Source organism: Lycium ferocissimum, chromosome 1, assembly GCF_029784015.1.
Source record: "Lycium ferocissimum isolate CSIRO_LF1 chromosome 1, AGI_CSIRO_Lferr_CH_V1, whole genome shotgun sequence".
NCBI lineage: Eukaryota > Viridiplantae > Streptophyta > Magnoliopsida > Solanales > Solanaceae > Lycium > Lycium ferocissimum.
In genome coordinates this window covers 11774614-11796906 of record NC_081342.1, presented here as the reverse complement: position 1 = coordinate 11796906, position 22293 = coordinate 11774614, and the positions used below count along the sequence as shown (strand labels likewise).

The following is a 22293-nucleotide window of genomic DNA, read 5'->3' as shown; positions in this document are numbered from 1 at the left end:
TAATATTTTTGAAAAAAAAGTTTTGACATTTTTTTTTATTTTTTGCAACCCCCCAACCCCCACCTCACCCCCCTACCCCCCCCAACCACAAAAAATATTTTTTTTGATAAAAAATGTTTTGACATTTGCACCCCACCCCCCCCCCCCCCAACCCCCTAAAAAAGTTGGCAATTATAAAAATTAAATGTTTGCGTGGTTAAAAATTAAAACTTTTGGAAGGGGTGATGGGGTATTCTGGGTGGGGGGCGAGGGGGTGTGTGGTGAAAAGATTTTTTTTTTTTTTTGGTAGGGGTGTGCGGGGGGTGTAGAAACCCGCAAAAGACAATTAAAAACTTCAAAAAAAAAAAAAAATTGGGGTTGGGGTAGGGGAGGGGGGTGTTGGTGTGGTATGGGTTCCACGCAAGGGGGAAGGGGGTGATGGGGGATGTGGTCGTGTAGAAAATTTAGAAAAAAAATTAAAAACTTCAAAAAAAATGTTGTGGGAGGGGGTGGGTGGGTGCGGGGGGACGGGGTGGTGTATGGGTGAAGGGAGTGGTTGGGGATGGGGGTGCAAAAATAAAAAAAAAATAAAAAATGGAGGGGGTGGGGCTTAGGGGTGGGTGAGCGGGAGTGGAGTGTGGGTGGGGTGGGGGTATGGGGTTGGGTTGGAGTTGGTGAGGGTTGGGGGGGGGGTGCAAAAAACAAAAAAAAAAAAAAATCAAAAGAAATTTTTTTTTTTTGGAAGGGTTGGGGGTGGGTGGGTGCCTGGGAGTGGGGTGCGGGTGGGGTTGGAGGTATGGGGTTGGGTTGGAGTTGGTGAGGCTTGGATGAGTATTTTTCAGAAAACGTTTTCTATCAACCAAACGAACATGAGAAATTCACTTATGTTCTAGGAAAACATTTTCTTCCATTTTTCAGGAAAACATTTTCCTCCATACCGAACACACCCTTAGTTTTTTTTTTGGGGGGTAAAAACGAGTGATCACTTAATTTTTTTTTTCTTGGGTCAAAAAGAGTGTCCACTTATCAAATTAAGAAAGAATTAATCTTATCTTTACAAATTTACGAATTAATCTTATCTTTCCAGATTTGCCCCAATTAAGTGTTATGTGATCAAATCCCAATATTTATTTAACTAGGGGCAGTTTAGTCAAATTATCTATTTTTGTATAGGAGTTAATATTTTCTTAAGGGGTGTGCAAATGACTAAGTGGACACTTTTTGATCCGGAGGGAGTATCAAAAAAGGGAAGCAACAAAGTTGCAAGTTGAATTACTAAAATAACCTTAAATTGTTGTTGGACATTAATACCCTTAAAATGTTGGGCATTTTTCCCCATTCAGCATGCATTATTCCCTTGGCATTAACGTACAAAAACTAAAAGTAAAATTAAAGTTAATGTATCTTTAATATGAAATCAATAACAAATTTACTTTCAATCAAATGACTTTTGGATAAGTGTAACGTTTAGGAATCAGATATTCAACAGGAAATCAATAATAGTCAACTTAATTTTTTGTGCACCTATCCTGCCAAATGATCCAAATTAATATTTGTGAATCATGGAAACAAAGTTTTCATACCTGAAGGCCGAGAATAATGAGCAGAATGTGAAAAGTTATTACAAATAAATAGTAGTCTGACATTAAAGTAGTGTATAAAATCATTCAATGTATGTTTATCATAACATTCTGGTTAAATACAAATATTAATTCAAGATTATTAATGACAAACAAAACTCGAATAACAGCTTAAGATTGAACACGTATAGAAAGGAGGCTTAACAACATCATTAAGGCAATTATTATTTATCAAAAGCAAAAAACCTGTAGAATTTGAAGAGCCATTAACTAATTAAATGTATGCTAATCAATTAATAAATACGTCAAAGGGAAGTCCAAAGAACATTAATCATGAACAACTATATAAAGGCAAGAAATGGTTCACATTTTCTTTAAAGATAATTTTCGATTTAGCAGACAATTTCTGATAATTTATCTTCGTTTTCTTTATTTTATCGTTTCCTTTTTCTCCCTTACAAAAAAAATTGCAGAAATAAAAAAAAATTGAGAGATTCCGAATAATCGCCAGATTCAACTCCTGTCACCTTCAAACTTCACGGATGATGAATTCGAAGACCGCCATCTCCATCTGTGGCGCTAGCCAAGTTTCGTGAGCTACGGAAAGGAGGGGGTGGTTTCTCTGAAAGACTGATTTAGGATTGCCACTAATTGATTTGTTGTTTATAGTGTATTATGATTATGATATTTGTAGATCAAAAGACAACATGGAGTATATGATTTAGCATGTAAGTATTTATGGCCCAAAGTAGTGTTATTGTCTACTTTTGTACGCTATAAATTTGAGTTTAAACTTAGATACTTTAGAATATGTATATAATTAGGTGATAAATTTTTATTTTTTGTACGCGTAAGTAATAAATGTTAAGTATACACGTGCAAATCATGTGTGTAAAACTAGTTTTTTAAAATATGCCTGATTACATCGTTTGGGTTCTGGTAATAATTATGCAATAACCCTTCGTTTTGATCTGGAATACCAAGTAGACAAGATGAACTGACTCATAATTATAAAGTTTTCCATTGATAATATATATTTCTTGTAATTTTCTAACTCAGTTATTTCATTTTATTGTTTTTACTATATCGAATTTATTAAAGCTGCTCATAACATACTGGAAAGAAAATATTTATCTTAAGTTCTTGATGCTGAAATTCACCTTAAAGCTAAAAGTCTTGGGAATCCTATCATACAAGGAAATCAAACATCAAATCAGGATAAAACATAGGCTGTGATTTTTCGTCGTCGTCATTCTAACAAAGAATTAAAGATAGAAAACTTAACCATGAATAATCCACTTGAATTGTGGAAGGGTTTGGATGAACGATATATATAGTTACCTCAAAGCAATGGTATTTCCAAGAGCTTGGTATGAATGGATGTGCGTACGGTTACAACTATAGGGGCCGCTTATGACTATAGCCAATCATTAACATAAATGAAACGAGTTATATAAAAAGAAAAAATTTGTCAATAGAATATAGAGTAATATGGTTTCAACCTTACAGATTTGAGCACCCAACCTTCAGGGTATGTTCTCAATTAAAATAATGTGTTACAACAAAAAATCGTGAACAGAGGACCCCTTATGACTTTAGCCAATATTTAAAGGATAGACACAACACATAACTGAAGCGAGTTATATAGAAAATAATTTGTCAATAGAAAATAGAGTAATATGGTTTCAACCTTACTGATTTAATTTGAGCACCCAAAATATAATTAGCTCTAACTCTTCTATAAATGCGAAAGCTTAAGAATCCAACCATGAATGTTTCATCCAACAAAGTGAACAACTGATTTAACATGAGTAAGTGAAGAAAAAATACTCCATCAATAATTCACGGCTAACGAACAACTTAAAGAACTAGATCAAAAAGCTTAGTTTATGTAGAACTTCCTTTGACCCTTTTGGTGAAGAAGCATTACAGCTTAAGACTGAGAGAGATTTTTTCAGTTGAGAAGATCCACCTCAGGAAGAAAATAAAAAGGTTCTATCTCAGCTAAAGTTAACAGAATGTTTTAGGAGTAACCAAAGGTGCACCACTTTAGCAAACATCATAGACTATTTATATTCCGAGTAAAAGAAAACGGATGATCCTGAGTCCAAACTCAAAGATAGTGTACTGTTTTGGACCTTTTCTCTAATTAGCATTAACATCCATCCTTGTACAAGGGTACATGGTCAATCGTCTAGATTATGATTTATGAATCTTATTTGCAAAAGTTGCAATAAAGAATTTGTGAAATCCCTAACCGCGATTGATAACACAATACTCACGAAGAGAAAAGATTCTTATTGGGAAGAATGAAGTACTTTGTTGTCCTCAATCTTATAAACTGCACTATGTTTGGAACCTTTCCCCTTCAAGAAATTAGAGTACCAATGTGCAGAAAGCTTTGGATATCTTCGTAATTCTTTGTCATCCAAATCCACATAGTAGGCCAAATCCCGAACCATATGCGTCCAGTAACTCAAAACAGTCTAAAAATGACCATGTGAAGTAGCCTTTGACATTTGATCCATTCCTATAATAACAAACAGATGGTTGTAATGTAATGGTAAGAAAAATATCCAGTAAAATATGTCATGTAACAGTTAAACGTAACTTTTCATCAATAACAAATATGTAATGTGAAGATAGGGGGCTTACCTCACAGCATCAAGCAAATTCCCAATATAAGCTTGCAGATATTCTACCCTCGTTGTGTCATTTAACGTCGCATTTCGCGGTGTCATTTGACCTGCCAAAACAAACAACACCAGGCTTTTAGAGTTCTTGTTTGATGGGACGCCAACATGTATAATACGACTTTGCTGGGGTCAAAATTTCAAAGCAAAGGTATAGGCATATGATGTGTGTTTGTGTGTGTGAATGAGAGATACAGAGAGAGGAGGGGAACCATTTTCATGAATATACATAGGTGGATTGCCATAAGCTTGCTTGAAATATTCTAGTACTCCTTGCAGACCTGGTTCTGTCCTTGGATACTCAGCCTGAACAAATTGTCAATGAAATGTTAAATATATCTAAACAAGGCAAAGTGCACCGTAGAATTGAAGGATGTTGCGATCCTCACCAGGCCTGGTGGTGTGGCACCTTGTGTCACTGCGTAAATAAAGAGAGAGTAGAAGCATTAAATCATGACGTCAGACAAATCTACAACAGAGAAAAAAACTGATCGGCCTCCAAGCTAAAAAGGAACTGACGTTGGTTCACTCGACCAAATTTATGCCGAATACTAATCATTATTTTTATTTTATGATAATTGATGCATTAGTCACTATTCTTACATATAAATTGAAATGCTGCATCGGCGCTGAAGTCTCTGATATCATTTTCCAGGCTGCTGGAGCTGTCTTTGACACGTACTGTCATATAATGGTTCAGGGCTATGAAGTCTATAGCACCTTTAACTTTCTTAGATTCTTGTCTTGTGAATTTGGGCAATCTAGAGCCAGCATTCTTCTTCATTATATCAGGATAGTCTCCAAATATTAAGGGGTTGGCAAACCTGCAATGTGGACAGGAGTTATAGCGAACCAAATAATGTTCAGTCCATTAGCGTATATGTTTGAGATATTCGAGATATAAATAGGCCAAGAAACTTTTGCGTCTTACCAGCCCAGGTAAAAATCATTAGCTCGTTGCGCTGCAATAATATCGGCTGTTTGATTTGTATAAGGAAGAGACCAAAACGCAAAGAGATTTAATCCAACAGAACCATGTTGAGTTGACTGCATTGGAACATACACACTATTAGCAAATATTTGGGGCTTTAGAACACTAGTAAATAGTAATCGCTCATGCATTATGATGTTTAACGGTGATACCTTGTACTTTCTCCTGTAGAGTCTCACCACAGCTGAATGGGCGAGTAGTAAATTATGACCTGCTATGTATGGCTCGGTTGAAGAGTTACCCATGGAGCAAGGTCTCACTCCGAAAGGCTGGGAACAATGATTTGGCGGGGTCATTCCATTATCATAACCGCCTAGAGCGAATACATTGGCCTCATTCAAGGTGGTCCAGTGCAAAACTCTATCACCAAATTCCTTGAAGCACACGTCCGCATAGGCAGTGAAGTCGTCGCTGAAAGGACAACATGAACAATCATGTTATATTATTCCGATTGTGTAGCAAAATGAACTAAATTAGAAGTATTCTGCATCACACATTATCTCTCGACTCATCCATCCTCCATATTTGTCTTCAAGTGCTTGTGGTAGATCACTGTGGCATAGAGTAACATGTGGTTGAATTCCTACAAAATAAGGGAGATAAAAGCGCAATGACCCCAATCAGATAAGTGACAGATCATTTATTAACTACTCCCTCCGGATCAAAAAGAGTGTCAGCAGCCTTTTAACCCCAGGTCGAAAAAAGTATCCATTTTATCAAATCAAGAAAGAGTTAATCTTATTTTTCCAACTTTGCCCCTATTAAGTGTTGTGTGATAAAATCCCAATGCCTATTTAATTAGGGGTAGTTTAGTCAAATTACCTATTTTTGCGTAAGAGTTAGTATTTTTTAAGGGGTGTGCAAATAGCTAAGTGTACACTCTTTTTGATCCGGAGGGAGTAGCATTTTGGACGATAATTTTTCTTATTCTTACTAACAAGAAGCTACATCCAAACTTTCAACTGAAAAAAAAAACAAAAAAACAAAAAAAAAAAAAAACTGGTGCATTGGGAAATGTGATTATAACCATGACTGACGATCTCATTGATGAGATTGTTGTAATACTGCAATCCCTTAGGATTAACAGGACCTCTTCCATCTACATAGAGAGCAAAAAACAAGTATGAGAAAGAAAGATAAAACTTACAACAACATTCTATGTACTAAGTAACTGAATAAAAGAGCTTACTAGGAATAAGTCTCGACCACGACATGGAAACTCTATACCCTTCCAAACCTGTGTCAGCCATGAGTTTTACATCTTCCTGCAATAAACAATTCTTAGGCCAATCACATTACTCATCAATTATAGGGCAGCTTGGTGCACTAAGCTCCCGCAAAGAGCCGGACCACAAGGGTCTATTGTATGCAGCCTTACCCTGCATTTATGCAAGAGACTGTTTCCTCGGCTCGAATCCGTGACCTCCCAGTCACATGGCAGCAACGCCAAGGCTCCCCTTCTTACTCATCAATTATGCAAACTCAAATTTAAACAGATATTGTTTCTGCTTCTTGACCTTGTATTTATGGTATGCATCACAAGATACATCTGCAGTGGCTCCTCCATATTCACCTGAAAATTTAGGGGACTTATACAATTTAGTGTCAAATATACTGGCCTCTCCGAATCATAACAATCTTTTAATATATCTTTTTATTTACTACACCTATAGTTTCTTTAAAACTAAGAAGATTTTATGATTTTATTATTTACAAGATATATTAGTTCATCCTGCTAAAAAACCATAACATACAACTAAAAAGTAACACTTCGATGTTCAGAGACTAACAAGGTTACTACAATCACAAGATTAAAGAGAACAAACCAGCATGAGCAAAGGTGTCCCAAATACTAGCAGTCCTTCCATCTTCAAATGCTGCCCCTTCAACCTTTCGCCAAGCGAACCACTAGTCAAGTATTTACATTCTACTGTTTCGCTAATCAACACTGTATATCCATATATACACACAACAACAACAACAACTTACCCAGTGAAATCCCACAATGTGGGGTTTGGGGAGGGTAAAGTGTACGCAGACCTTACCCCTACCTTGGAAGGTAAGGAGGTTGTTTCCGAAAGACCCTCGGCTCAAGAGAAAGCGTGACAAAAAAAGTCAGATAAGGACAAGCAGTTCATAGCAGTATGAAAATGAAACTAACGAAAGCGAAAAAGATATGATAAAACAGTCTGGAAAAAAAAAAAAGCAGTAGCTACCAGAGATAAATAAGATATACACATATATTACAATACGCATATGTGTGCCGGAAAAGGTGGACCTAGCTTAGAAGTTATGGGTCATGTGAATGAGTAACTTCCGCAGAAACTTTGCATATGTAGGTGAACTCAGTTATTATTGTATATTAACTTAAGGTTGTTGTAGGAAATAGGAATTCATGAACTTTAAATCCCAAATCCGCCCTATATGTGTGCACATGCATGTAATATATGTATTCTAATCAACAATATTTATATTGATGCATACACACATACACATGTAATAGCTAGTTGTCTATTGTCTACAATATTTACTAATCAACACTATATAAGTAAGAATTTAAGTATCAGGTCACTTAAAGGCAGACGCTGTTATTCACCGCCAATGTACATAAGTTAGGTAGTACATTTAAGTGTATACACATATATAAAATGCGGAAGCAAAAAGTACTGACTTGATAAGCAGAAGAACCGGAACCGAAAACGAAAGTATCAGGGAAGTCCGTTCTGCGGACATCATCAGCGCCAGAAACTAAAACCGTCAAAACAAGCATCATCGCCGCGAATATACATCGGAGCTGCTTCGCCAGAGTCATCATCCTTCTTGTGTGCCACGTGGCGCTGCCGGCTCTGCCTTTCGATAGCCAATTGTTTTATAGGTACTCTTGTAACTCCAAAAAACTCGTAATATATAGTATCTCATTTTGTCTTATATAACTATAAATTTCCAACTGGCCGGTTCTTTCTGGAGGAAAAATGTGATTAAAGAACAATTTACCAATGAATTAGTATCTGTCCTTTTCAGTAAGCATTTTGCAATCAGATATCGTGTTGAACTAAACTACTAGACAGGTGCCAAACTTCAAAATATATACTCCCTCTGTCCCAAAAAGATTTTCCTCCTTTCCTTTTTAGTTTGTCCCAAAAAGATTATCCCCTTTTTATATTTAGAAACAATTTAACTTTATGAGATGATTTACAGCCATACAAATATCTCAGGCTTATTTTGGACCACACATTTCAAAAGTCTTCATTTATTTCTTAAACTTTGTGTCAAGTCAAAAGAGAATAATCTTTTTGGGACGGAGGGAGTAGGTGATATGGTCATGAAGGATCGAATTCGTACACAACACTGATGAGTGAGTCAATTACCAAGACTAGTAGAGCAGCCGAATAATCTCCAGGTTCTATCTTCACACACTTGTCAACTCTCTTAAAAGAGAATCTAAACAAGAACAAATATCCAAAACACAAAATGCTTACTTTTGGATTATCCTTTCAACCCTTAACTTTTTACTTAATATTTTACTGTACTAGATATCGCATATTTTTCCCATATATGTATAAATCAGCATTAGAACATTCAATATTTTCTTAAATCAATACTTTTTTCTTCATCATTTTTTGGGTAAAAGAAAGATCAACTATGGTTCCCCAGTGACTCTTTATGTGACTAAAACTCCTGGCCTATCAGTTGAAACTTGAAAGTGGAGGCGTCTACATAAACTAAGTCACTAATTATATGGAAGAAAGATTAAATTATTTTATTTAACTCTAACACCTTCAAAATAAAGAACCTAGGTTCATTCAAATTAAGCATTTGCACAAAAGAAGGAAAAAAGAAGAAGTTGAAGTCAATTAAAAAAGACAGAATTCACACAATAAAACCAAGGAGTTTACGCTTTGAAGTTTGATTCTCATATATTCAGGAATAAGACCATTACTGATCGCTTGTAAAGATGATTAAACTAGACTGAGTATCGTGTTTTCTGAACTTTTTAGAACCTTAAAAAATAAAAATAAAAATAAAAAAAATAAAAAAAAAAATTTAAAAAAAAAAAAAAAAAAACGATAATACTGTATTGTGTTATTTTCAACTTTCAAATGATGTCTAATAAAAATATAAAGTAATTAAAACTAGATTTTCAATATCATAAAAGTCTTTGCAAACTTGATAGGTCAAAATCTTTGCGTTAATAACAATTTAATGTCTAGTTGAAATTAGGGAAGCGATTGGTTAGCTAGCTAGTTGTAGCATATTTTGTCTAATAAATAAATAGAAACTAATTTGATTATCGTCAGAAGCATTTCTTCTCGTTTTGATCAAAGCAACACATATTAAAGAACTACATGATAATAATCTTTTCGTTTTGAACTAAGATACTCCTCATATGCTGCCTCCAGATTATAAATAATTCACTATTAGGATTATGATTATACAAGGTTACACGACTAATTTAGACCTGATGAATTACTGTATGCAAGAATTGGAAACAAAATCAGCTGATATTTCTGAAATACATCATTGTTGTGAGATATATTGGCAACCACAAAATACTTATTGGGAAGAATGAAGTACTTTGTTGTCCTCAATCTTATAAACTGCACTATGTTTGGAACCTTGCCCCTTCAAGAAATTAGAGTACCAATGTGCAGAAAGCTTTGGATATCTTCGTAATTCTTTGTCATCCAAATCCACATAGTATAGACCAAATCCCGAACCATATGCGTCCATTAACTCAAAACAATCTAGGAACGACCACATGAAGTAGCCTTTGACGTTTGATCCATTCCTAAAACATAAAAAAGAATATCAGGAATATCTAAACATAACTGCTTTGTGGCTTCAAGCATAGGCGGAGCTAGTGGACGCAAGGGGGTTCATATGTGTAATTCTCTATATTTTGGATCTTCTTGGTAAAAATCCTAGTTCAGCCACAGTCAGAAAGATTTGCTGAGCATGCACAGAAAAGACACATCTGATCAATCAAGACCACTAGATTGCAAAGATGAGATGCTCAAGTGATTAATCTTCACGTTAAAGAAGAGGCTATTTGGGATTTTAGTTCACATAAATATATATATATATATATATATATATTTAACTAAAAGTAACTAGAGTCGTAAGGTAATGTTAAGCCCATTATAAATAAATAATGTCATATCTTTAATAGCTTAAACTTTCGGATAGAACAATTCATCCATTTCATGCAAATGTTCCATAGGCCTACAGTCTCATAAATAACGTCTTATGTGAATAAGGGGCTTACCTCATAGCATCAAGCAAATTCCCAATGTAAGCTTGCAGATACAGTACCCTACTTGTATCATTTAACGTCGCATTTCGTGGTGTCATTTGACCTGCCAAAACAAATCAGGCTGAGCTTTCTAAGACTTTTTGACTTTAAAGAAAAGAAAAACATCTAAACCAACTTTCTGGGGATCAGAAATCCAGAGCATGAGAGAGGGAGAGCGAGAGGGAACCATTTTCATGAATATATATAGGTAGGTTGCCATAAGCTTGCTTGAGATATTGTAATACTCCTCCTAGCCCCGGGTGTGTCACTGGATACTCAGTCTGAACAAATTGTCAATGAAAAATTAAATAAACCTAAGCAAGGCAAAGTACATTGCAGATTCACGCATGTCGCAAGACTCACCTGACCTGGAGGAGAATCATCATCAGTATCTGCATAAATTCATAAAGTTACAAAAAACATAAGAAAGACATTGAAGTAGTTAATTTTTCATGTCACGCTAATATATAAACGAGAACGAAACTGATTGGCATCAAGCTTGGTAAAAGAACTGGTGTTTGTTCACTAGATTATGCAACTATTTAGAAGATCAACTTGATCACCAATCTTAAGATGACCATTATCTTTCAATTGTCAATTGAACAGATCAATTTATCTTCATTTAGAAAGAATTACTCATTATTCTTACATATAACTTCAAATGCTCCATCGTCATTGAAGTCCCTGATTTTAAGTCCCAGGCTGCTGGGGCTGTCTTTGACATGTACTGTTTGATAATGGTTCAGGGCTATGAAGTCTATAGCGCCTTTAACTTGCGTAGACTCTTCTGTTGTGAATTTGGGCAATCTAGAGCCAACATTCCTCTTCATTATGTCAGGATAGTCGCCAAACATTAAGGGATTGGCAAACCTGCATTAACAATAGGAATTGTACTGAACCAAATAAGCTCACACATGCATTATATCCAGAATCATAATCAAGATGACCTTAGAAGGTCTGGGTATAGTTATTTCATTAGTGTTGAAAGTTAAAGATGCTAATAGGCCAAGAAATTTATGCATCTTACCAGCCTATGTAAAAATCATAAACTCGTTGTACTGCAATTGTATCAGCTGTTGTATTTGTATAAGGAAGAGGCCGATATGCAAAGAGATTTAATCCCACAAAACCATGTTGAGTTGACTGCATTGGAACATGCACACTATTAGCAAAAATTTGGGGCTTTAGTACACTATTAATTTCGCAGAGATTATTTGATATGATGTTTAAAGGGGATACCTTGTACTTTCTCCTGTATAGTCTCACGGCAGCTGAATGGGCGAGTAGTATATTATGAGCTACTATGTATGGCTCGGTTGAAGAGTTACCTATGGAACAGGGTCTAATTCCGGAAGGTGGAGAACAATGATTTGGGGGTGTTAACCCATTATCATAACCACCTATAGTGAACACATTGACTTCATTTAAGGTAGTCCAATACAAAACCCTGTCACCAAATTCCTTGAAGCACACATCCGCATAGGCAGTGAAGTCATCGCTAAAAGGAAAACATGAACAGTTTTTTTGCATCCAGTTATATGTAAAAAAGATATATAGCCAAATTATGAACTAAATTAAAAGGACTCTTCATCGCACATTATCTTTCGACTCATCCATCCCCCATATTCATCTTCAAGTGCTTGTGGTAGATCACTGTGACATAAAGTAACATGTGGTTGAATTCCTACAAATTTAGGGAAATAAAAACACAGTGGAGCCAATCAGAAAAGCGACAGATCATCTAACTAGCATTTTGGACCAGAATTTTCACTCTTACTAACAAGTACATTCAAACTTTCTTCTGAAGAAATAAGTAAGCATAAGGGAATGAGATTAGAACCATGACTGAGGAGTTCATCGATGAGATTGTTGTAATACTGTAATCCTTTAGGATTAATAGGACCTCTTCCATCTACAATGAGATTAAGCAAAAAGCACGAATGAGACGAAAACTAAAACTGATAAAAACATCATAGATACTAAGTAGTTGAATGGATGAAGAAAGTTGGCCAAGGTCATAAGGTAGGGATCAAAGCCAATCAAATGAGACAAGAGACAAGTAGTCAAAACAAGGGATAATGGAGCCTACCGGGAATAAGTCTCGACCACGAAATGGAAAATCTGTACCCTTCCAACCCCGTATCAGCCATGAGTTTTACATCTTCCTGCAATAAACAAGCAGTCAAACTCGACTGATAATCAATTACGTGAACTCAAAGTTGAACTGTCTTCCAGACCTTGTATTTGTGGTATGCGTCACAAGATACATCTGCGTTGGCTCCTCCATAAATACCTGAAAATTTAGGGGACACGGTACAATCTAGTATCATTTGCTGATGCAATAGGAACAGGGCAAATATACTTGCCCGTCCCGAACCATAATAATCCTTGAAAATTATATGGTTTAGCAAAATTATATGGTTTAGCAAAGTGAACTATAATTATAAATCTATCGAAGCTTACCAAGAAAACCATAATAAGCAAGTTAAAAGGAACCATATATTCATATTCTGAGATTAGCAAAGTAAACTGTGATTATAAATCTATATAAGGAGTCGTTTGGTTCATGGGACAAGGTGGGATGGGATAAATTTATACCTTCAACCAAAAAAAATATAAATTTAGTCTCCAACTTAATCCTCGATATTTCATCAAACTAGGTATTAACCACCTCCAAGCGGGATAACTTAGTCCGTGAAGCATAATATGCAAGTTAAAAGGAACCATATTTTCATATTCTGAGGTTAGCAAAGTAAACCACAAGGGTTAAAGAGAACAAACCAGCATGAGCAAAGGTGTCCCAAATGCTAGGCATCCTTCCATCTTCAAATGCTGCTCCTTCAACCTTTCGACAAACATACCACATAGTTTAGCGGCATCTACTTTATACCGTATTTGCTAATCAACACTATACATCTATACCGAAAAACATGCATGCGCATTAGTGCATATATCTTTTTGTAGTTATCCACAATTTAATGTATTTGCATATCAACATTATACGTGTGTTTACACACACATATACGATGAATTTTTTCAGCAATCAGTATAATTTGACCAGTTATAACAGGTTAATTACTGTTTATCAGATTACCAATCATGCTTATCACAGCGAGTTCTCTGCATATAGCTTCTAAATGATAAGATTATGTAGGTATCTTTTGTACAGTCGCAGAAGCGATTTCAAGATATTAATTTGGTGGATGAATTATCTTTAATTTTTTAACACTCAAAAGATTACGTTTCTGGGTTCAGAACATAGTCCTTCCGCCCCTATTTATGCTGCACCATTCGGATTTTGAGAATGAAATGAGTTTTCTTTGACAGTAATTTTTTTTTTTTTACAAAAAAAATATTTTGAATTATTAATTATTGTGCCTTATAGTCTTTCTTTACTTTGTTTCTAAATGTGTAAAAAAAAATTCAAAATACTTAAAATTCTATGGTCAAAACCAAAAAAGCTTGACTCTTAAAAGTTCAACTGTGCCACATAAATTAGGACAGGAAGAGTAATATTCTTTTAAATTTCAATGACTCTTCACATGTATATCTATATCGAAAATGCTGCGTTGAGTTAGAGCCTGTTTGGGCAACAGCCAAAAAAAACTTATTTTGAAAAGTGCTTTTCAAAAAAATACTTTTGGTGAAAAATAATTTGTGTTTGACTAATTCATTTGAATGGTGATTTTGAGTGATTTTGCTAAGCAGATTGTGTTTGGTTATTCTTTTCTAAAAAGTGCTTTTGAGCGTCAAATTACAAAAAAAAAATATGAACGTTTATTAGTAAGATAATTTTGTAGAGAGAAGGTATTTTGAATATCTATTATGAAAGACTTTAATTAAGTTTTTACTTTTATTTAATTAACATTAAGATTAAAAAGTACATATTAGAAGTTTAATCAATATATAATACATAGATAAATCAAAGAAAATATTAAATATTGATATATGATGATTTAAATATACTAAAAAAAAACGTCAACCAAAATAACATTGTCGTTCTTTTAAGTACCAAAAAAGTAATAAGGTCGTTTAAAGATCAAAAGAAGAAGGAAAAAACGTCTTTCCTTTTTAGACAACAAATGAATTATATCTGCAGTATAAAATTCAAAATATATAAAAATACAACTTGATAATTGTAACAAGAATATGAAGTGAGTTTCATTTAATTTGGAACATTTAAATTTTATTTGAATCAAATGAGTAGCTCTATACCTAAATATGTATAATTAGAAATTATAAAATTAATGAGGGATGTACTTGGTAAATATATATTTATTAGATATTTTTGTCCTCACAAAAATAAATTTTAAACTGCAACATATTTTTACTTAAAAGCACTTTTACTCATTGATCTTAACAAAATGCTTTTGACCTCAAAATCGCTTAGCACAGGCTCATAAAGATAACAAGCAGAGAATGTGGGGTGATTTGGAAAAATACTGACTTGATAAGCAGAAGAACCGGCACCAAAAACGAAAGTATCAGGGAAGTCAGCTCTGCGGACTTCACCGGCACCGGAAACTACAACCGGCAAGTCTGCCAGCACTACAATAATCAAAACAAGGAATATTGCCGTTGAGAGCTGCTTCGCTGGCGACATCCTTCCACTGTGCCTGTATAATTTGAGTGCTGGCTCTGCCTATCGCCATCTTAATGTATGGACAAATTGTAATAGAAGCCACCAATAATTAATTCACAACTGGCCTCCAATTATAAATTATAATATCCAGTGGATAATAATATATTGAATTTTATGTAGAGATTACCGACTTTAAGGGATGTTTGGTCCACATACTAATTATTCGAGAATTATAATACAATAATTGCTTATGTGATGATTAATAACGCAGGGGTTATTATGCAATAATTACTAATGAGGAGATCATTGTACATGAGATTAATTTAAAAGGATATTTTTGTTTTCTTAAATAGTTCCATCCTCGATCTATTTCTAGTACACGTATTCCTATTCTAGGATTTATCTCATATAAATTAATGCAATTTTCTTTATGATAATACCGTATTGGGTTATTATCAATTTTCAAATGATGTTTAATAAAAGCACACAGTAATTAAAACTAGATTTTCAATATCATAAGAGTCTCTGCAAACTTGAAAAGGTCAAAATCTTTGCATTAATAACAATTTAATGTATAATTTTGAAATTAGAGAAGCGGTTTGGTTAGCTAGCTAGTTGTAGCATATTTTGTCTAAAATATAAATAGAAATTAATTTGATTATCGCCAAAAGCATTTCTTCTATGCTCTTTCATATTGTTGAAGGAGTAAACTGATCAAAGCAACACATAGGAATGAACCACATGATAATAATCTTTTCGTTTTGAACTAAGATACTCCTCACATGCTGCCTCCAGATGTCAATAAATTCACTATTAGGATTATCATTATACAAGGTTACACGACCAATATAGACCTGATGAATCACTATTTGCAAGAATTGGAAACAAAATCAGCTGACATTTGTGAAATACATCATTGTTGTGAGTACTTATTGGGAAGAATGAAGTACTTTGTCCTCAATCTCGAGAGTTGCAGTATGTTTGGAGGCTTTCCCCTTCAAGAAATTAGAGTACCAATGTGCAGAAAGCTTTGGATATCTTGTTAAGTCTTTGTCATTCAAATCCACATAGTATAAGCCAAATGACGAACCATATGCGTCCAGTAACTCAAAACAGTCTAGGAACGACCACATGAAGTAGCCTTTCACGTTTGACCCATTCCTAAAACATAAAAAGAATATCAGGAATATAATTGCTTTGTGGTTACAACCATGGGTGGAGCTCTGTGTGTTTTGGGGGGGGGCAATGGGTTCGGGTGAACCCCTTACGCCGGAAAAATACATTTTATATATAAGGTTATGTATGTATAATAGATGTTGAATCTGCTTAGCTTTTTCGTACGTTTACTTCTCTATATTTGAATTCCTTTAGTAAAAATCCTTGCTCCACTAGTGTCACAAGTCTTTCAAAAAAAAGATTTGTAGATTATGCCTAGATTAGAAACTTCTGATCAATTAAGATCACTAGATTGCAAAGATGGATGCTTAAGTGCTTGATCTGCACATTAAAGAAGAGGCTATTTGTGATTTTAGTTCGCATAATATATATTTAACTAAAAGTTACTAGAGTCATGAGGTAATGTTAAGCTCATTTTAAATAAATAATGGCATATCTTTAATAGCTTAAACTTTCAAATAGAACAACTCATCCATTTCATGCAAATGTTCCATAGGCCTATAGTCTTATACTCCATATAATACTCTCTGTGTTATGTGAAAAAGGGGCTTACCTCATAGCATCTAGCAGATTCCCAATGTAAGCTTGCAGATACTGTACCCTACTTGTATCATTTAACGTCGCATGTCGTGGAGTCAATTGACCTGCCAAAACAAATCAGGCTGAGCTTTCTAAGACTTTTTGAAATTAGGGGGAAAAAGCCTCTAAACCAACTTTCAAGGGCTCAGAAATCCAGAGCATGAGAGAGGAAAAGTGAGAGGGAACCATTTTCATGAATATATATAGGTGGATTGCCATAAGCTTGCTTGAGATATTCTAATACTCCTCCTAGCCCCGGGTGTGTCGCTGGATACTCGGTCTGAACAAATTGGCAATGAAAAATTAAATAAACCTAAACAAGGAAAAGTGCATTGTAGATTCACGAATGTCGCAAGACTCACCTGACCTGGTGGAGAATCCTCATCCGTATCTGCACAAATCCATAAAGTTACAGAAAACACAAGAAAGAAATTCAAGAGTGATTTCTTTTTTGGTACCAAAAAAAAAAAAAAAAGTAGTGATTTTTTTTAAAGTCACACATAAAAGAGAATGAAACTGATTGGCATCAGCTTGGTAAAAAATATGGTGTTGGTTCATTTAACTAGATTTTGCAATTATTTTAAAAGATTTACTTTGCTCGCCAAACTTAAAGATGTCTATTGTCTTCAATGTCAATTGAACAGATCAAGATATCTTCATCTATAGGTAATTACTCGTTATTCTTACATATAACTTGAAATGCTCCATCATTGTCGAAGTCCATGATTTTAGTTTCCAGGCTGCTGGGGCTATCTTTGACATGTACTGTTTGATAATGGTTCAGAGCTATGAAGTCTACAGCGTCTTTAACTTGCGTAGACTCTTCTCTTGTGAATTTGGGCAATCTAGAGCCAACATTCCTCTTCATTATGTCAGGATAGTCTCCGAACATTAAGGGATTGGCAAACCTGCATTGACAATAGGAATTATACTGATATTTAGATGTCCCTGTGAATACGCAGTTCATTAGTATTGAAAGTAAGAGATGCTAACAGGCAGCCAAGAAACTTCTGCATTTACCAGCCTATGTAGAAATCGTAAAATCGTTGTACTGCAATTATATCAGCCCTTTTATTTGTATAAGGAAGAGGCCGATATGCAAAGAGATTTAATCCCACAAAACCATGTTGAGTTGACTGCATTGTAACATACACACTGTTAGCAAACATTTGGGGCTTTAGTACACTAGTAAGTTCTCATACAAGATTATTTGATGTGATGTTTAAAGGCGATACCTTGTACTTTCTCCTGTATAGTCTCACAGCAGCTGAATGGGCAAGTAGTATATTATGAGCTACTATGTATGGCTCGGTTGAAGAGTTACCCATGGAACAGGGTCTAACTCCGGAAGGTAGAGAACAATGATTTGGGGGTGAGAGCCCAATATCATAACCACCTATAGTGAACACATTGACTTCATTTAAGGTAGTCCAATACAAAACCCTGTCACCAAATTCCTTGAAGCACACATCCGCATAGGCAGTGAAGTCATTGCTAAAAGGAAAACATGAACAGTTTTTTTGCATCCAGTTAGATGTAAAAAGATAAATAGCCAAATTATGAACTAAATTAGAAGGACTCTTCATCGCACATTATCTTTCGACTCATCCATCCCCCATATTCATCTTCAAGTGCTTGTGGTAGATCACTGTGACATAAAGTAGCATGCGGTTGAATTCCTACAAATTTAGGGAAAGAAAAACACAGTGGAGCCAATCAGATAAGCGACAGATCATCTATTAATTAGCATTTTGGACCAAAACTTTTCAGTCTTACTAACAAGCTACATTCAAACTTTCAATTGAAGAAATAAGTAGTGCACAAGGGAATCTGATTATAACCATGACTGATGAGCTCATCGATGAGATTGTTGTAATACTGTAATCCTTTAGGATTAATAGGACCTCTTCCATCTACATAGAGATTTAAAAAAAAAAAAAAAAATGAGAAGGAAGATAAAACTGATAATTAGAACATTATAGGTACTAAGTAGTTGAGTAATGGAGCTTACTCGGAATAAGTCTCGACCACGAAATGGAAAATCTATACCCTTCCAAACCGGTATCAGCCATGAGTTTTACATCTTCCTGTGATAAACAAGCAGTCAAAACTGATAATCAATTACATGAACTTCAAAGTTGAACTGTCTTCCAGACCTTGTATTTGTGGTATGCGTCACAAGATACATCTGCATTGGCTCCTCCATAAATACCTGAAAATTTAGTTTTGGTACAATCTAGTGTCATTTGCTGCTGCAGTAGGAACAATGCAAGTATACTTTCCCCTCTGGAAAAATAATAGTCCTTGAAAATTATACGGTTTAGCAAAGTAAAATGTGATTATAAATCTAATAATCTAGCCTGCCAAAACAACCATAATATGCAAGCTAAAAGAAACCAATATTTTCATATTCTGAGCTTAGCAAAGTAAATTAAGCATAAGAGATCAGACCAGAATGAGCAAAGGTGTCCCAAATGCTAGGCATCCTTCCGTCTTCAAATGCTGCTCCTTCAACCTTTCGACAAACGTACCACATAGTTTAGCGGCATTTACTTTATACCATATTTGCTAATCAACATTAGACATCTATATGGAAACACATTTATGCACAAATATATTTTCTAGTTATCTACAATTTAATGTACTTGCAAATAAACACTATAGGCATGTCTATGCACACATGTTCAATGAATTTTCACAGCTATCAGTATGATTTGACAGGTTAATACTATTTTTCAGGTTACAGTCATGCTTATCACAGAGAGTTATCTGCATTTAGCTTCTAAATGATTATTGAGTTACAGCTCCAGAAATTTGATTTGGTGAGTTTAATTTTAAATCTTACTCCCTCCGTTCACTTTTACTTGTCCACTATACTAAAAATACGTTTTGACTCTTACTTGTCACTTTTAGCATATCAAGAAAAAAACATATTTTTTCATGTTTTATCCTTCGCATTAATTACTTATTTTCCAGATCATTTCTCAAGACCTAAAATTGTTTAATGATCATGGCTACTATGATTTAGTAGTTGAATCAGATTCACAGTATATTATACAGATGATTAATGGCTCCTATAACACTCCTATTCAACTTAGGGAGCTTATATTGAAGCCAAGGCAGCTTATGATCCAGGGAAGGACACATTTTCAACATTGCTTCAGGGAAGCTAACTTTGTTGCTGATCACCTTGCTAATATGGGACTCGCTGACAGAGTTGATAGGCTCTTCGGCCAAGCTTTTTCACTTTCCCAGGAGGTTAAAGCTTTAATGAAGAATGATCAGAGGGACTTTGTTCATTTCAGAATCAGAACCAAAAGAGGACAGTTCACTTTTGACAACAATCAAACTTAGCTGATAAACTGTGGTTTATAATTTTTGCTGTTAACTTCAACTTCTTTACATTGATTTTGCTTACATCCTACAGGCTATTTTGCTCAGAGTGACTTCACTCATTCTGATTGTATCATCGAGGCTAAGGTTTATGTCCTCCTTGCCCTCGATGTATTCTTCTGGTTAAATACATTATACATCGACAAGCAGGGGTCCGGCCAAACCCCCCATCACCATAGGTTAGCTGCGCCTAGGTGAATGGATTAAATAAATAAAAAAATTAATATGGGTATTATGGTAAAACACTTATATTAATTTTTGTTTCTTAAAGGATGTGCAAAGTCCAAACTGGACAAGTAAAAGTGAGTGAACAGACGGAATAATCACTTATTTGAAATTATTGAGTTCAAAACAAAATATCAGTGACTTTTCACATATATATCTAAATATTTTGTTTGAAAATGTAGGGTTCAGTTGAACTGTTGTTGACCTCACACAACACACACAGCACACACACACTCACTCTCTCTCTCCACATAATGGGGGATGGTTATAAAGAAACTGACTTGATAAGCAGAAGAACCAGCACCAAAAATGAAAGTATCAGGGAAGTCTCTTCTCCGGACATCCTCGGCGCCAGAAACTACTACCAGGAAAACAAGCATCATTGCTGTGAATATACATAGGAGTTGCTTCGCCGGTGTTGTCATCCTTCTTCTGTGCCTGCGTGATTTGAGTCGTTGCTTCCCCACATGCATATGTTTCCCAATTTTCAAATTTATATTACTATAATATAATTTACAACAACTGGCCATTTCTTTATGGACAAAATATAAGTAGCAGCCACCAAAAGTTCTCAACTTTCCTAAACGACAAAAAAGCAGAGGAAAAAAATATTCCACATTTTCCGCTACTATTACTAGAGTCTAGTACTCCTTACAGTATATAATAGACCGGGAAAAAATAAAAAAATAAAAAGCAGTCAGTCACTTAAGTATTAGAGTACTAATTCTTTGGTGAGTACATCAGAAAAGATTCTTTGGTAGATCAGAAAAGAAGAGTTTACAATCTTTCAAAAGTAATGTTGCTTAAATTTGTTTTCATATATTTGAGCCATTTTCCCCAAATTATTAAATTTTAAAGTTAATGGTCAAGCAAATCTGAACTATCACCAACTAATAATTGAGGTATGTTTTGATAAATAGTTGGTTATAGTTCAGGTAGGATACTCGCACGCTTAAAGTTCAGGTAGGAAACTCGTACGCTTAAAGTTCAGGTAGAAAATTCACACACTTAAAAGCTCAGACAGGAAACTCACGAAAAAAGTGATAGCTAAAATGTGTTTTTTACCATTATCATAAACTTTACTATGCTTGTCCCCATCATATGCCAAAAAATCACACATTAATTTGTCTCCATCAAAACATGCTTTATAAAGATCTTGTTGACATTCAACAAATATCTATAGCCCACCGTTCTATTGCAATTGCAATCACTCTACCGTTGTATGCTACCATGTATAACTCCTCCCTCCATTCAAAAGGTAGGGATTCGTTTATTCTGCTTGACTTTTGGTTCATGTATGTAGAGATCAATCGTACTCCCGCTATGTTTTAATTTATATAGCTAGTTTGAATCAGCACGGAATTCAAGAATTGAATGAAAACTTTTGAAGTTGGTTGCTTAAAACGTGACAAAACATTTGAGGAATGTTTGTAATTTCATATAATAATTATTCAAGAATTATAATACAAAGATTGTTTATGTGGTGATTAATAATGCAGGGATTATTATGTAACAATTATTAATGAGGAGATTATTATACATGAATTACTTACTTTGACAGGAATTTATTGTTTTTCAAATAATTTCATGCTTGAATTAGTTATAATATATGTATTCTTATTTCATATTTGATCTCGTATAAAATAATGCATAATTTCCTGCATAACTTAATATATGTATCTATATCTATATATAATACAAAGCTAGGCATAGATAAGGTGATGTGGCACCTCTATATGACCACCATTTATCTTTTATCTCCTTTTTATGACCTTTTTATATTTTTCCCTTATTTTTTAGTT

General features: G+C 34.7%; 2 protein-coding genes, 1 long non-coding RNA gene and 1 pseudogene across 5 annotated transcripts in view; 1 reads left to right on the top strand and 3 right to left on the bottom strand.

Annotated features, from left to right (window-relative positions):
- The window catches only part of LOC132047963 (beta-glucosidase 11-like), a 41984-nt gene extending 34857 nt beyond the window's left edge, over positions 1-7127 (bottom strand). Inside the window, exons 1-2 of the mRNA XM_059438919.1 lie at positions 7070-7127; positions 6761-6816 (exon numbers count right to left, since the gene is read on the bottom strand). The gene's annotated coding sequence lies outside the window, so the exon portion shown is untranslated. The remainder of the gene's footprint in view (positions 1-6760; positions 6817-7069) is intronic.
- Positions 956-6135, top strand: LOC132047992 (uncharacterized). The gene is made up of 2 exons (XR_009412871.1): positions 956-994; positions 5949-6135. It is a non-coding gene; the product is annotated as an uncharacterized LOC132047992 (long non-coding RNA).
- On the bottom strand, positions 3608-20874 carry LOC132047954 (beta-glucosidase 11-like; annotated as a pseudogene).
- On the bottom strand, positions 9632-15190 carry LOC132047932 (beta-glucosidase 11-like). Of its 3 annotated transcripts, XM_059438905.1 has the most exons (13): positions 14984-15190; positions 13318-13381; positions 12774-12829; positions 12626-12701; positions 12377-12448; positions 12133-12220; positions 11776-12034; positions 11564-11679; positions 11186-11406; positions 10900-10928; positions 10724-10817; positions 10510-10600; positions 9632-10032 (listed from the first exon to the last, which is right to left on the bottom strand). In XM_059438905.1, exons 1-13 carry the CDS (start codon positions 15137-15139, stop codon positions 9798-9800), a joined length of 1557 nt encoding a protein of 518 aa, XP_059294888.1. In that variant the 5' UTR covers positions 15140-15190; the 3' UTR covers positions 9632-9797. The 3 variants fall into 3 exon arrangements, with proteins under 3 accessions (XP_059294888.1, XP_059294885.1, XP_059294893.1); XM_059438902.1 differs by having other exon boundaries at positions 11564-12034; XM_059438910.1 differs by having other exon boundaries at positions 11564-12034; positions 15153-15190.
- Positions 20875-22293: the final 1419 nt, after the last annotated feature.